This window comes from Elgaria multicarinata, chromosome 3, assembly GCF_023053635.1.
Source record: "Elgaria multicarinata webbii isolate HBS135686 ecotype San Diego chromosome 3, rElgMul1.1.pri, whole genome shotgun sequence".
In the NCBI taxonomy this organism is placed as follows: Eukaryota; Metazoa; Chordata; class Lepidosauria; order Squamata; family Anguidae; genus Elgaria; species Elgaria multicarinata.
This window is the reverse complement of record NC_086173.1, coordinates 96,173,658-96,189,707: the sequence shown is the minus strand read 5'-3', so window position 1 is coordinate 96,189,707 and position 16,050 is coordinate 96,173,658. Positions and strand designations below refer to the sequence as shown.

General features: G+C 45.6%; 1 protein-coding gene across 6 annotated transcripts in view; it reads left to right on the top strand.

The window, feature by feature from the left end:
* Nucleotides 1–9,962, top strand: part of RNF44 (ring finger protein 44) — a 73,750-nt gene extending 63,788 nt beyond the window's left edge. For all 6 annotated transcript variants that reach the window (XM_063120946.1, XM_063120949.1, XM_063120945.1 and 3 more), the window contains 2 exons: nucleotides 318–417; nucleotides 5,174–9,962. In XM_063120946.1, the coding sequence (XP_062977016.1) occupies nucleotides 318–417; nucleotides 5,174–5,236 (163 nt within the window). In that variant the 3' untranslated portion in view covers nucleotides 5,237–9,962. The remainder of the gene's footprint in view (nucleotides 1–317; nucleotides 418–5,173) is intronic.
* Nucleotides 9,963–16,050: the final 6,088 nt, after the last annotated feature.

Genomic DNA, 16,050 nt, shown 5'->3' with positions numbered 1-16,050 from the left:
TTTATGGTAAGAAAAAAGATGGAAGGAAGTGTTGGGGAAACATGGGAGGGTTACAAATAAAAGACAGCGATATCTAGACCTCCCATAAATTTCTGTGAACAAACTAGAGTGATTGCGCAATAGAAGACTTGTCTGAAAGAACTCTAGGTATCAGGCGCCTAGATAAGTATCTACAACTAGATGTAAGGAAATCTTACCACAAAGGAAAGACTAGATCATACAGTTCTTGAAGACTCTTCATGATGACAGGTCCACATATGCCACTCCTTTCCTTCTCTCCTGCTACCTTACTGACTGGATTCTTCCTACTTCCCCAGGTGTGTTGTGTGCTTCAGTGACTTTGAAGTAAGGCAGCTGCTGCGAGTTCTGCCCTGCAACCACGAGTTCCATGCTAAGTGCATTGACAAATGGTTAAAGGTAACAACTGCTGCTTGGACCAAAGGATCCGTAGTCAAGGAGCCATTGCAGTAAAAGATTATTCTGTGCTGGGTGCGATGGCTTGGGAAGTGCATATTGGTGCAATGAGCCACCTGAACAGGGAAGTGGGTCTCATGGCAACCATGAACCAAAGCTTTAGAACAGAGGTTAAGAAACTTTTTTCTGTCAAGGACTGCATTCCCATGGAGGTAATCTCTGTGTGGGGGCGGGGGACATGCCAGCAGTTGGTGGGGCCAGAGTTGGCAGGGGGTGCACCCCCTTATCTCCAGTTTGGTGTAGGGAAGGCATCTCTACAATGGGTTAACTCCATCTATTTCCCAAGAAAAGCAGGGACCATGTGACGGAGTTTTGTGTAGTCTGCCAGTCCCAGGCTCCTTTCTGCCAGTTGGTCCCTGGTTTACATCCAGGACGGAGCTTCTCTCCTATCTCCTTCCATTCTGAGAATTGCCTTTTCTGTCCTTATTTTCCTTCCTATTTGCCTTAAATAAGCTCGTTCTCACTTGAAAAAAGAAACAAAAAAGCTTCATCTCCGCTCTTGTTTCCTCCTGTTGTTCGTTTTCCTCCTCTTCTCCATGGCTCCTTCGGAAAAGAAAATGGCTGCCAAAGCTGCAAAAAAGGGAAACAAAGTTACTCATGACTTGTTGTGCAGAAGCTGCTGAAAGCCAACTGGACCCACGACCTTGGCTCCAGATCAAAGCGTGATCTTGCCGGCCGCACTCAGGGGGGAAGAGGCAGCGAGGGGTAGTTTTGCCAGCTCTGCCCACCTGATAATCCTGGTCAACACTGAGGCATCCAGAAACAGCCCCAACCCCAAGGGAAGCGGTCACCACTGAGAGATTTGAGGTGCCTGTGTCTATGGACCATGCCATCCTCTCTAGGACAGATCCGGAGCCCTTTACTGGTCTATAATCAGGGTCTGGAGAAGGGATTCAGAAGCCCCAGACACAGCAGATCAGCTCTTCAACAAAAAGAAGGGTGAGAGTGATAACCAATTTCCACATGCAAACATCCCTGCTGCGACAGCTTCCCACTAAACACAGCAGGCGGCCATTTTGGATTCTAGTTTCACTTTTATAAATGAGGATGAATCCATTTTCTCTCCTCCGGTTTTAACCAACCAAACAAGGCCTGAGGAGTCATAGACCCCTTCTGTTAAGAATATTTCCCTAATTTATCAGTCAGTTCTTTCACAGCTCACAAAAACTGGCTTGGATCAGTTAACTGACGAACTCCTTAGACAAACAGACTGCAATGCCAGGCTGCAAATGCTAAACACACTTGTGACCCACACCCCTCTGATTCTCTCTCCCCACCCCAAGATTTAAAACTGCTAACCGGCTTAAGCCTCAAAAATCTAGCAAACAGCTGACCTCCACACTCAGCCAACACTCTTTGGTGGATTCCAGGGAGAGTTCACCTAATTCCCACTTAACAGCCATGGGGAGCGCTATCAAGGCACAATTTTAATCCACTACAGGATAGCAACTTCTCCCTGTCCTCCCAGGGCAATGAGGATTTGGAGAGGGAGGAGTGGGCTAGGTCAGACATGGAGACAACAGAAGATGTTTCCACAAATGGTGTTGTTGTTGTTTTTAAATAGAAGAACTTCTTGCCCTTACTATCTAAGGCAATCTCTACTTGAGCCATTAATCCTGCTGAGGCAGAGAAAGTACAGTCACTTTCAAGGAGTGGTGGGGGTGGCCATGTTTCCTGAATCTAAGCCAGCCACTAGGGAAGGTTTCCTTTCCAAATTATTTTTTAAAACTCTTGCAAGAGAAATTGGCCTCTCCCCTACAGGGTAAAAAAAGTGCAGACGTTGCACAGTGCTTCTATACGCTACCCCAGGACATCATGGAAAAGCTTAAGACACCTTTTGTAGATGCCCCAGTGGCTATGCTAATCTCGGGAGCAGTCATGCCGAAGGGTGGGGTTACATCCCACAAGGACCAAGGTGAATGAAGGTCTGACACTGCATTAAAGAAGGCCCATAATCCATCAGCCCTTGCCTTACATGCCTTGGAAGTCTCCTATTTTGCGAGGGCTTGAATTCTCTGGGTTGAAAACATAAACAATAAGGACCTGAACCCAGACATCACTTTATAGGAGCCTGATCAAACTCGTAAGTCTTTCCCCTTTATAGCAAATGCCACCTAAGATGCCCTCCAATTTATTGCATGAGCCATTGCAGCTACTATTACTACTACTGTGGCTGCAGATCTATTTTGCTCAAACATTGGCACATGGACATCCAGACGCAATCGTGCCACCTTGCCTTTCTTCCACTGTGGCACTCAAGGTGGTTACATGTGGTTCTCAGGTGGTCTCCCCTCCAAGCACTGGCCAGACCATGACTTGCTGAGCTTCAGCAAGATGGCTGCCTTATGTGCAGCCATCTTTCAAGACCATGACTTGCAAGACATCCTGATAGAAACAAAAGACAGAAAGAAAGCAATGCCCATAAAAGTTTATGGATGAACAACAAAAGTTCACGGTATTTACCCTATCTTCTTAGTCATGCCAAAGAAAGATGGAAATTGGAGAACCATTTTTTACCTCAAGCTCCTCAACAAGTACAGACAATTCCACATGGAGATGCTTCACACAATCAAAGAAGCCCTTCACATGGGAACATTTCTATGTTCAGTCAACCTTACAGGCATATCTTCAAATTCACATCTCCGCACATGACCAGAAATGTCTGAGATTCACTTAGCAAACACAACATCTCCAATTCAGAGTGATACATTTTGGCCTAGCCTCAGCCCCAAGTGTCTTCATCAAAATCATGGTGTCCCTTATAGCACATCCTCATATTCAAGGGATTCATATTTGTCCCTATCTAGATAACTGCTTCTCAGATCAACCTCCAAACAGAAGGTGCTGAACAAGCCAAACTTAACCATGCCTGTCTTGATCATCATAGCTTCAGTATCAACAAAAAGAAGAATATCTTGCAACCAACTCAGTCTGTCCTTCTGGGAGATCTCATTGACATCTGCATAGACCTTGTCTGCCCAGAAAGACCAAACTTCAACAAATGACAGCACACCTTTGCCACAGAAGTTTAGCAGATCTGATGGACTTGGAATATCTGTAATGATCCCCTGCCTAGGTATCAGCCCTGGGCAAGACTTTATTCCCACTCTCTACAGTGGCTACTTCTGCTTTTCCAGGCTCAGATTACAATAAACAACTTCAGCAGATACACCTAATTTAACTACTCAAGTCTTCCCTTCTTTGGTGGCGAATCCTACAGAACCTTCAGCTGGGTACACCACTCCAAGAACCTCCCAATATCATGCTGATCATGGGAGCCAGCCTGGAGGGATGGGGCATTCATTACAACAACCAGGTTGCCAAAGTCTACTGGCAAGGATGGACCTCAGCCAGAGACACTTTGATCCTGAGGGTGCAGTATTGACACATTCCCATCCGGGTGGATAATACTACAACCAAAGTCTATATTAATTGCCCTGGAGGATGGGAATTTTGCTCCCTTCACAAAGAGGCACAACACATGTTCCTCTAGGCTGAGTGGCATCTGGCCTCCATCTCAGCCCGGCACATCTGAGGTAAGCTGAACTATAATGCAGACTATCTTAGCTGGCAGCTGCTTCCTTCCTGCAACAGGCTTTCCTTAGCTGCTCTGCTTCCTTCCTGCAACAGGCCTCAATATGGGCTTAAAGCCTGCCACCATATGCAGACAGACTCAGCCATATCATCGATCCTAAGTCAGAATGCCTACCTCTCAGTTCCTGCCCTCATCTTAAGTGCTTTCTCAGAAGAGGCTCAGTACTAATCCCTCCTCTACCTCCTAAGTTCACAGATTTTCCTCCTGGAAGCTTGGTAAGTTGTCCTTTTGGCATTTATGAAAGTACCATTCAAACCCATGAAGACAATTCCGCTCAGATTCCTGTCCCAAAAAGTATTATTTCTGGTTGCCTTTACATCAAGAAAAATAATTTCAGAGCTATTTGTCCTTTCCGTACGTGAAGGCCTGCTAACCTTCCACAAAGACATAGTTGAGTTAAGACCCAACCCCACCGTTGTTCCCAAGGTCAGCATCTTATTCCATAGGTCACAGGAGATCATTCTACACTGACTCACTCCTCTCATCCCTTAGAGAAGGACTGGCATATGTTGGATATGCACAGAGAGATTAAGGACTTCACCTGGACAGCTATTCCTTCTACAAGTATAATTTCATCTCTGTGCTTCTTTCCTACTTCTCCTCAGTGGTCTACTTTTCTTCCATTAGAAGTTGGGAGATCTTTTCACTACTCTACTACTGAGCTATAGCCAGGAATGGAACTGGCAGGAATGAGGCTGGGACTGGCAGACCACACACAACTCTGTCACATGGTCATTGGGCGATAGAGGGAGATAACCCATTGTAAGTGTATGTCTTTTGCACCATGCTCTGGTAGGTGGATCTCAAAGTAGATTTTGCAAGCCAGTCTGCCCTCCCACTCTTGTCAAATTCATAATGGCTTTACTCTCCGTTCAGCATTGAGGATGAACTATGTACATGTCCCTTAAGAGGGGACACTGACTTGATTGTAGGAGTGGGCAATCTGAGGCCCTCCAAATGTTGTTGGACTGCAACTCCCATCAGTCCTGGTTGTCTGCGCTTCCCTGCAGCAGGCCAGCATGAGCCTCTCTGCAGTGGACGGGGGTTAGCCAAGGCGGACGCATCTGAAGTTTCATGGTTGCATTCTTGCCTTGGTCATTGCAGGCAAACCGCACGTGCCCCATCTGCCGAGCAGATGCCTCAGAAGTGCACCGGGAGGCCGAGTGAGGCGCGTCAACACACTGCTGCACAAATTCACTCCAGGATACGGACCTTGGACCAGGGGCTTGGGTCAGCCTGTACGCTCAGCCTCTGGGGCCTCTCCTGGGATGTGGTGAGAATATAAGCAATGTATGACACCCCCTCCCCCTCACCCCATGGCATGGACTGGGCCTGGTGGTAGAGCCAGCTCCGCGGTGTCATGCTTTGTAGGGGGAGGTGTCCCCATGTGCTCCGCACTCCAAAGACTCTCCATCCTTTGCGCCATTATTCTCCAGGTGTTTGCATTCCTTTTTGGTTTTTGGTTTTCCTTTCCTGTTTAGTTTTAGTTCTGTGGATGTCTGACCCGATTTTAGTCTGAACGCATCCTCTTCTGGCAGTGCCAGATTGGGGCCTTGAATGCAGAGCAGCTCAAAGGGTGGAGGAAATGCCTGCTTCAGTCGTCCCGCCAGCCACTTGCCCAGAGCACAGTGTTGTATGGCAGGCAGTAGCAGCGGGGAGCGGAGGGGGCTGGTTGGTTGCGACACTGATATGAGCAGCCTGCGGCTTTGCCAGAAACAGCCGTGGCTGCCCCCACACCGATCATGCGCCAGAGCCACCTTCTGGGATGTCCTATACACCCACTCACACCGTAGCCCCCCTGGCTTCTCATGCCCCCACCCCCCGTGCTTGCCTGAGATGCTGAATGGAGTTCAGGGCTGTTCTCACAACTGGCTGCGGGATGGAGGGGAAAACAGGCCTGAACCAGGACCCAGACATCTCTCACCCCACCCTCCTTCTGGTTGCTGTGAGGCGATTATGGGGGAAAGACCCATTTTTTCCTCAGAAGAGGAGGGGAGAAATGTGTAAGCCAGAATCCCTGTGACAGGCACCTAATCCGATGGAGCCTGTGTCTTGGGACTGAGAATCATGTTACAGAGGACGCCTCTTCGTCTTCCCTTCCCTTTGCACACCCCCACCCAAGTCACTTTTTTTGCTAATACATTTGGGTTGCCTACCCATTGCCATGAACCCTCCTCCCCTGGAAAAAAAATAAAATCAAGTTTGAACCACTGGCTTTATTCCCAGGAGGAGGGTGCCTGGGTTTTGGTTTTTGTTTCCTTTCTCGCTCCCTGTTTTCCTCCTGCACAGGAGGGGGAGATGCTCAACAGACTGAAGCAGAAGCCTTCAACCCTCCCGTTACAATTCCCACCCACTCCTCTGTACCAAGCCCAGGCTAAGCCCCTGAAAGCTGTTGGCCAGCTGTGGGGCTCTGCACTGCAGCATCCCGGGCAGAGAGCAGATGGGGAATTATTTATTAATCTTGTTGCCTACCCTTGCACTAGCTATCATGGAGAAAGCCCATCTGGTGATCCCTCCTCCCTCCAAGATGCTGTATGCAACAATGCATCGGCTTTCTTTCCTTTTGGATAAGACCAGGCAGGCATTTTCGCCCCCTTCTTGCCTGCCTGCCGTTCTTATTCTGCCCCTCCCTGCTCTCCCCCCCCCCCAATCAAGTTTGGCCCTACTACTGCTACTGCCATCCCAGTGGGGTTTTCTGCATGGCCTGATGCTTGTGCTCTGGGTCAGGTACCTTGGGTGTGTTTTGCCATGACAAGCATACACTTAAGTTGTGTGCCTTCCTGTGTCTGCACACATACACTATCCTACCTAAAACACCTGCTGGTTTGAAGCAAGAAAGCAACCAACCTGCCACCCTGTTACAGAAACCTGTTATCGTTAAAATAAAAGTTGTTTTGCATGATTATGCCGTGGAGCAAGAGAGAAGCCCTCGCCGTGTAGTTGGTTTGTGTTCTGAAGCCTGGCGGAAGACTCGGAGAGGACGACAAAACCTAATGTAAATGTTCACAAATTATGCATGCCTGTTATGACCAGCTTGGAACTTGGTATTGGCTAACTCTCTAGCCAGCTGTGGGGTGATGGGGTGGGTGGGGAAGAGGGAGTTCTTTGTGCTCAGCTGATTACTGCCATGCACTGTACTGCACATGTCCGCAACGCCTCACAAGGACCGTTAACGCTTTTCGGGGCATTTCTCTTTCCCCTCCCTCCCCTCCAAATTAGAAATTGATTTGAAACCTGGTTGGGCCTGGAGGAGGAGGCCGTGTGGTCTTTTGCTGGACGTAGCCTGAGGTCAGCTCACAAGGTTCCAGATCGGTCAGGGCTCCTGCGCGGTTCATGGCTGTTGTGGAAGGAGGAGTTGGGCAGGTGCAGCTTCTCCGCCACGGTGCTGCAGAGGTGGGAGAAGCTACCCCTGCCGACCGACTCCTTTCCCCCACACCCCTCTCTGCAGCTGCTACCACCATGGGAGAGTCGTCTGGCATTGACCAGTGACCCCTAGGCAGCAAGTCTGGCCGCGTCACGCTCGGTCAGAATTTCATCTCCAGCATCCACCCGGTGGAGCTGTGTTTGCCTTCTGCGTCTTCTGCTGCCCACCTCAGAGGCACTTTTCGTTCCATTGGTATTCTCAGTCTGGCTTTTGAAGTGGGTAGCGGCAGATGAGAGAGAGCCCAAGACAGGGCCGGGATTTCCCTGCTTATTCAGCAGCAGCAGCAGCAAGAGCCATTCTCAGGCCTGTCTAGATCAGTGGGGCACCTTCCTCTTGCTCCTTCACTTAACTGCTCTAGAATAAGTAGGTCAAATTCATTTGTGACTTGCTGGCTCCCAAGCAGCTGTGTCTGACTGTTCTGGGACAAAGGACCACATGACTACAAAAAGGCACTAAGGAATGGAGCGGGTGTGTGTGTGTGCCCCATTCATCTGATTGGGCTGGAGCAGCCCAGAAGTGGGACTTGCAAGGGAAACTTGCCTTCCAACTCAGCTCTTTTCTGGGGGTGGGGGGTGTTCTGAGCTGGGATGGTGGCTGGGGGGGAGAAAGAGCAGAGCCTCTTGTAAATCCGTGGGCAGGCGCAGGGTAGTTGGTGGTTTTCGGAGCACACCGGCTCTCAGCAATACTTACCTCTAAAGCAGGGGGAAGTCTCAAGCATGGCTGGGGTTGCCAGGCCTTTTGCCACCAGTGCTCCCAGCCATATGCGGCAGAGACGAGAAGCTATTTTCACCCGCCGGTTGCTGTGATTCTTGACCCATTTGGGGATTTGGAAGTCCTCCGCACGCTAGGATGGGTGGGTCTGGGAACAGTCTTTGGCCTCTTCAGTCATAGTCCAGGATAAAATTGGACTTCAGACCCTCAGCGTATGCAGTTGGATTAGTCAGGGACACAATTGGCCAGGTAGGTAGGGACTCTCAAGGTTGGTTGCACTAGAACTGACTAGCAGTCTCTGTTTGACAGAAGCAGCTGGCCTGCTGCATGATCAGGAAATTAGAAACCAACCTCTTGAACTCTGGGCAGGCCCCAGCATTTTTCCTTTAAGAAAAAAAAAATCAATGACATGAATTTATGTTAAGTTAGTGTTTTTAAGGGTTTTCTCCCTCTCCCCTTTGTGTATTGGCTGATGCAGATTATGGTGCAGTCAATCAATATGGTGGACAAGGTCAAATAATTAGCCTCTTCCTTCCCACCCCATTTCTCAGAGGGTTAGGATAGCTGCAGTTCGACACCTAAGCCAGGTCCTGGCCCATGCGCTTATGCGCCCGCGCGCACGCACACACACAGGAATGGGCCGCTTGCCATAGTAAAACTGCACAGATACCAGCATCTCCTTCTTTCCAGTCCTTCTGTGACCAGTTGATTCTCCTCTCCCTCTCACATGTCAAGCCAGTGCCTTGTGTCAGACCCACCTCCTCCCTTGGCCTTTCCCCTTGTTTCACAGCTTTTCAAGAAGAAAAAAAAACACCCAACCCAACACAAAAGCAAAACCTTATTCCACAAATGACACAAATAACCAAAGGTCTTTACTGTATATATATATTAAAAAAATATATAAACCACCGGAGGTGTTTCTATATTTATAGCCAATCAGAATCGTGCCGGCGCCCATCCGTTTCCAGTGCTCTCTTCTCCTTCCCCCGCCATCTTTTCAGAAAAGGTCATTTGCGGGTGGGGAGGGTAGAAAAGCCTTACGGTTCTTCTGATGGTGACTCGAAAGCTCACAGCTCGTGTGCTGCAGAATTTATTCCAATGAGCAGCTAAAATTATTATCATTAAAACAAAACTTTAAAAAAAAAACACAAAAAAAATTACTAAAACATTTATTTAGGATGTTTGTGATTGCTGATTGCGCTGTAGATGCCACTGTTTACCAATGATTTCCTGTGGTGGGATAGTGGACTGTTTACTGTTCTTTTATACCAGTCCCGTGCCCTCCAGAGGGATAGCTCAGCTTCACCCTACAAGGAGAGGAGCCTCCCTGTAGGGCACCAGGGCATTTGTTCTGTGTTAGAAAGTTTATATATATATATTATATATATATTATAAATATATATATATAATTTTTTTTTGCTCTGTTACTTGCACATTTACAGTTACCTCATTTTTCCCATGTATGTATTTGAAAAAAGGCTAATATATAGAGAAGAAAAAAAAGGTTCTTAAATCTCTAAAAAAAGTGTTTGTTTTTCCATTCCATTGGAATCATATTGGTTTGTAGCATTTAACATAACTAGTATGTTGTATTATATATATGTGTATTATACTGATTGAAATTTTTAACAGATTTGTACTTTTTTTAAAATGAAAGTTGCTAGTTCTGCTTGACCAAGTAGTGCAATCATTATTTTTTTTAATGTTGTGGCTGATTTTGAGAGGGATATTCACTAATAAATGTATGATGTATACCAATGAGGGCAGGCCAGTCTCTTCTCTTGATGGAGGCAGTGCTTTCAGGAAGGTGTTTTTAAAAACAAAACAAAACTATCATTAGATGTATCCAGTCCCTCCTCCAAGGAGCTAAAAATAGTTTTCTGGGTCATTATGGCTCTGATTTAGCAGAGACTAGACTGAGAGCAAACTTCATATCCCTGAGCAAGGTTTTCAGTTGGAATTTCCCACATCCAAAATTTTCACGACACCTCAAGTGGCTCACAAGATTATGAACACGTAGTCACAATCATGATTAGTACTCTAAAGAAATCTGTGCTTAAAAGTTAACTTCCGCCATGCTGTCATTATTGGTGCCGCATCAAAATACCAGAAACTAAGTTAGTGGCTTCCTTCAAAGGCTTCAGAGAAATTATGGTGCTCCTGAAATGTTAAACTGGTGTCAATATACATTCAGGGGTTGGAATAGTAGGCCAACTACAGCACTTTTCACATTCTTATAAGCTACTCAGTGGTGAACTATGGTTTCTAAGAACATATACCGAGTGAGTGGGCTGTTCCTATCTGCTGCAACTTTGAAGCAAGAAGAAACCCAAGTGCAAGCTAAAATGTGGAAATTATATTTTATTTTGAGTCTTTATCAACTATATTCACCTGCCACCTGAAGCAACTCTCTTCAAAAGCAAACACTATTTTTCTTGAGCCCCAGTTAGACAGCAGATTTGCTTGTGCTAGATCACTGGACTGTTAAATATCAGGACTAAGAAAGTGGAAGCACCCTAATGAAAGAATAAAAATACAAATGACATAGCAAACATAAGTGGGGGGGGTATAAAGTAGAAAAACATAAAGGCAACTCTACTTCATTGAGATTTGATCCAAATTTAAAAGGCTTCCACATGGGAAATAAATGGAAACCATGGTGCCATAATATCTTTAAAATTAGGATTCGTTGCTGACTGCACTTAAAATTTCATGCGATCTGCTGCTATTTGTACAAAGGAAAGTGGTCCAGCCCACACACTATCCTGTAATCTGTCCTTAGGCCTCCAGACTTACTTTGTGGATGACTGGTTATTGGGAGCCCTTCATTTCCCTAGCCCATCTATATATTTGCTTCTTTTATCAGTAGTTGAACTTGACTTGTTGAGATGGGATCCTGGCCTCCCCCCCACCCCACACACAAACTGCATCATTAACCATCTTGCAGACATTTAAGGCACCATTTTCCTTATCAAAATATGGAAATGGCTCCTGGGGGAGGAGGATGACCCTCCCTCTACTTTGATGAAAAGACCACCGATTTAAAACACACATAATTCACAGCTGCATTTTTTATTCTCGTACAAAAAAAAAGCATTGTAAGATCTGATTCTAAAATCGTAGGCCCTTGTCTCTGTGTGGCTTTTTATGATTCTCTACAAGGTCAGAAGCATGGAAAACAATAGAAAATGTGGTAAGCCTATGTTTAAGCGCTGCTGTCTCAGACTGCAAGTGGGGTCATTGAAGGCTCATTCATAAATGCTGATTTTTAAAATAAATTTATATCCCACCTTTTCCTATCTTGCAAGGATCCCAAGGTGGCTTACATAGTCCTCACCATTTTACCCTCACAACAACCCTGTGAGGTAGGTTAGGCTGAGAGTCAGTAACCAGCCCAAAGTCACCCAGTGAGCTTCATGGCTAAGTGGGCACTAGAATCCATGTCTCCCAGGTGCCAGTCCAACACACTAGCCACTACACCACCTTGGCTCTGGAACTGTAGACCAGCCACTGTCTCTCATTTCTGAAGAGGAATATAGTGTTGATGGATTGTTTCACTTGTTCATTTTTACAGAAATAACTTCCAGAGAGAAGGTGTGTGTGTGGGGGGGGGGGGGAGGTTTTGACTGGTACAGCCGTCTCTTCCAGCTCCTAATAGGAACTATAATCTAGGTGGCAGGAACACACCATAGGCAAGAGGGAATTGTTATACCTCTCTACTTTGTGTTTAGTAGGTCTCAGGTATGTGTGGCTAAAATGCTGCCTTCATAGAAGATGAGCTCATCTTGATTTGATAGTTCCATTGGCTAACTTTTCAACTGTCCTTAATCTCCCATTAAGTTTCATTGGCTGAGGTTCTAATATTATAAGACAGAAAAACTTCTCCCTATCGACTTGCTTTACATAATGCATAATTTTATACACCTCTATCATGTCTCCCCTTACCATAAATGGTTGGAAGTTTCTCAAAACTACAATAATAGAAGCTCAGTTAGAATATATAGTACAGGTTATAAAAGGTAGCTTCGAGTCTCAAGAGGTCACCACAATGGTTAACGAACAATGTCAAAGAAAGCTTCAGAAAATGGATGTCTTGCCCAAATGAGAACAAAAATGAACACAAACTTGCACAAAGGAAATGAAAGCGAACAATAGTTGCAAAAATTTTTTTGTGGAACGAAGAATTCTTTAAATATATCAAAAGCAGGAAAGCAACTAGGGAGACAATTGGACTGTTGCATTATGATAGAGTTAAAGGAGGATAAGGAGATTGGGAGGTTCATTGAATCCTTTTTTATAGAATCATAGATAGCAGAGTTGGAAGGGGCCTACAAGGCCATCGAGTCCAACCCTGTCTTCACTAAACTGATATTTTCAGGAAGGGAGTCTGAAGTACTAAGGCAAATAGTGGTGACAAAAGATGAAGTCCTCAATTTTATTCACCAGTTGTAAGCTAATAAATCACTGGCCCAAGATGGTATCCTTAATCTCCCATCTGTCAGTTTCATGGGATGACCCTAGGTTCTAGTAGTATGAGGACGGAAGTCTTTTTTTCCTTTTTGTCAGCATCTTTGTAAGGGCTTCTTAAAAGTCTTCCCTTCTAGCTGTGCTCTGGAGAGGTTTGCTCAACAGGGGAACATACACCTTCCAAAGTTTCATCAAGATGCATCTTAAGGCAGCTACACAACTCTAAAAGGTAAGTCTTAAGTCATTGACGCTACCATCTGAGAAGCAAGCAGTTGCTAAGGGAAAGCATATCAATAGGGTCTCTGACATAGTTTTGGCTGATCCTGCCAACACAGCATAGCAGACAAATGGGAGCTGGCATATATACACACAAAAACTTCTTAGCACTGTAGCTAAAGCCTTGGTGTAGACATTATGCCAATATTATGTGTGTGTTTTAACCCACGATACACAAGGGCCTTATCTTCCTCAAAGGAGGCATTCGCAGCTAGGGTTTCTGCTGACAGCCTCCTTTGGGGAGAAAAGAGCACAGTGCACACCTTTAGGCAGGGGCACAAACTCACCAGGCTTTCCAAGAAAGAATCTTGTCACTGAGCTAACATGTTTGTTAGAAGAGTGAACACAGAGGCAGAGCCACCAACTTGCTTTTGCCCAGCCAAAGCTTCACACGAAGGATAGGAACTTTGGTGGTTATGATCAGTCCTAATCACTACATGGGGGGCAGGGAAAGACCACGCTTATGGATCTACTATGCTTTTTGCTAGATCTCTTAAGATCTACCAAGCAGATTCAAAAAAATAATGGCTATGGGACCAAAGATAAGAAACGATATCTCTGGGCACATGACCAGACTTAGGTTGTTTTTTCGGTACCAGAAATGAGCTCACCATTCTTTTACCCACAAACCCATGTTCATCCTCCATTTCAGTGGCCTCATTTGGCATGGAGGAGTCTTTTTGATATTGTGAGCAACTACATGCCCCAAGGTTCCTTTTCAGGAACCTATTTGAGGAGAGGAAGTTCTTGGATCTACAAGGCCAAAGCTAAGGAGAAGGGAGCAGAAAGTGTTTATCCCAATGGCTTTATTCTGCCAGTAGGCAGAGCAGCTTTCCACTTTGAGCTCAAACCATCGGAGGGGAACAAACGCTTGGGGCTTTTTTTAAAGCCTTCAGACACTCCGCCCACTTCCTCAGGCACTGAGAAAATGCAGCCGTCCACCTTTTTCTGAGGTCCAAGACACTTTTGTTCACTGCTCTCTGGCTCCTAAAACAGGCCAGTTTTTAGAAGGTGATACTGTTGGCTCCTGTAAAGGTCATTTATGCACTGATGTCATGTAAACTATCAAGGTTTCAGTGAATCTCCTGGATGTTGAAATCATGTATATGCCGGAGGGCAGCTTTCCCCAGTTTGGTGCTCTCCAGACGAAGTACAACTACCATCATCCCCAGCCAACATGTCTATTACTGGGGATGATGGAAGTTGTAGTCCAACAATCTGGAGGGCATGAAATTGGGGGAAGCTGCCATAAGATGTTGAGATCCAACTTCTACTGTTGGTTTCTTGCTGCATTGTCATGGTGCCCCTGAAAGCAGGGCAGGCATGCAGCTCAGGTGAGGCGTGAGAACAGAAGTCATAACTTTTGTGCCTGGCACTGCCATTGTGAGGTGAGGCAGAGAGACTCTTCTGGCAAGAAACAATAGCACAGGTGTTAGAAGAATTATCCCACTGAAAAATGGCCTTGTATCAATGCACTAGTCGGACTAGTGACGTTGTCACATGTACCCTCTCAACATACAATGTATGATAGGTGAAGTGAACCCGAGGAGCTTCATGCTGCCTGAGAGTAGTGGGTATGTGCATAAGCAACCTTGTGAAGGAGTATTGAGGTTAGGAGTATCAGAAAACGTCAGCCGAGTGCAGTAAGAAAACTACTCTCTCTTGCAAAGCGTTGATAGTTCATCCCTTTGTGATCGGAACCTTAGCAGTTGCTCAGGAGCAAAGGAAAATTAATTCTGTTGATCCATTTTGGCTGTACTAGGAAGGCGTCGGTGCTAACCTTCTCAATGTTTTGTACTGGCTCACACCAGGCGAACGCCCACAACATCAGGATACCCAAGCTCAACCAGAACAGTAGGTTTTGGATTCCTCCCCACAAGCATGCAAACTGACCCTAGTTGGCCCAGTGCAGCAAGAATTTCTCATGACTAAGTCCCCTTGGGAATAATGGAACAGTTTACAGTCCCCTTAGTACATTCTCCAACAACCACCTCTACAAAAATTGTGTAAGTCCTGGGAGTTTTAGAAGCTCTAAGTAGTGTAAACCACCTCCTTTAATGCCAGTGTTCACTTTAAATAAAGACAAGAACTTTGGGGAGATGACTGTTTTTCCAAAGCATTTTTGCTCATGCTTAGATAAGTAATTAGTATTAACATATACAACACAACTTTTTTTTTAAGATGGAACAAGCTACTTCAAGATTGAGTGTACAGAAATCTTTGTTCCAATTTATGATGTAGGTAAAACATAGGCTTTGCAGACTGGCTGAAAACATAGATGTTAAGAGCAGCAGGCTTGGGAATATCTTACCACCTCCTTTTTGTCACTTCTACCCTAGGATGTGATGGGGGCTGCCACCATTTTTCAGGTGTCTGCCCTATACACCTATAAAGCAGGGAGTGGGTGGGTTTAATTTTTACTTGAAAAAGGTAAGATGAGGTGAGAGGAGTGGGGCTGTCTCCCTGCACACCTTTTGTATAGTCTTTTTCCAACCTAGCTCACTTCAGTTATTGGAGCCAATCTGGGAAGAAGTGCCTGGAGTGACAGGGTAAAGTTCCCCTCACCTCCACACTCCTTAAGCTGTAAACAATAAAAAAATAAAATCAGACTCCAAGCATGGAGACAATACGAGAGTATGTGGCAGATATAAGATCAAACAAACCTGGCTACCTCCATAGTTCAGCACCAAGTTTTCAAAATTAAGATTATCCCATCCAGTAGTGCAATTGCAGCAGCTAGAGTTCTGTACATGATTCCCATGAAATAATTCTCACGTTTTGCTTTCTATGGAAAGTAACACACACACACATCTTCTGTCTTTTTAACAAGGGCTACAAGGCTAAGGTTTAGGCTGTACAGAAGAGGGCTCTGTTCCATTTAGGAATTCCACATGATCACTTACCATTTTTGTAACAGGCATCAAAATGGTCATGTCCTCAAGGAATGAGACTGGGGCAACCCCCACCACTGAAAGAGATTGCCTCAATCTTTGGCAGTAGCTAGGAAACTGCATTACACTGTGACTACCATCAGATCATTTTGTGTAAAAACTAAGTATATATTAGTATACACATGTGTGTGCACTCACACTAACTGAAGGAC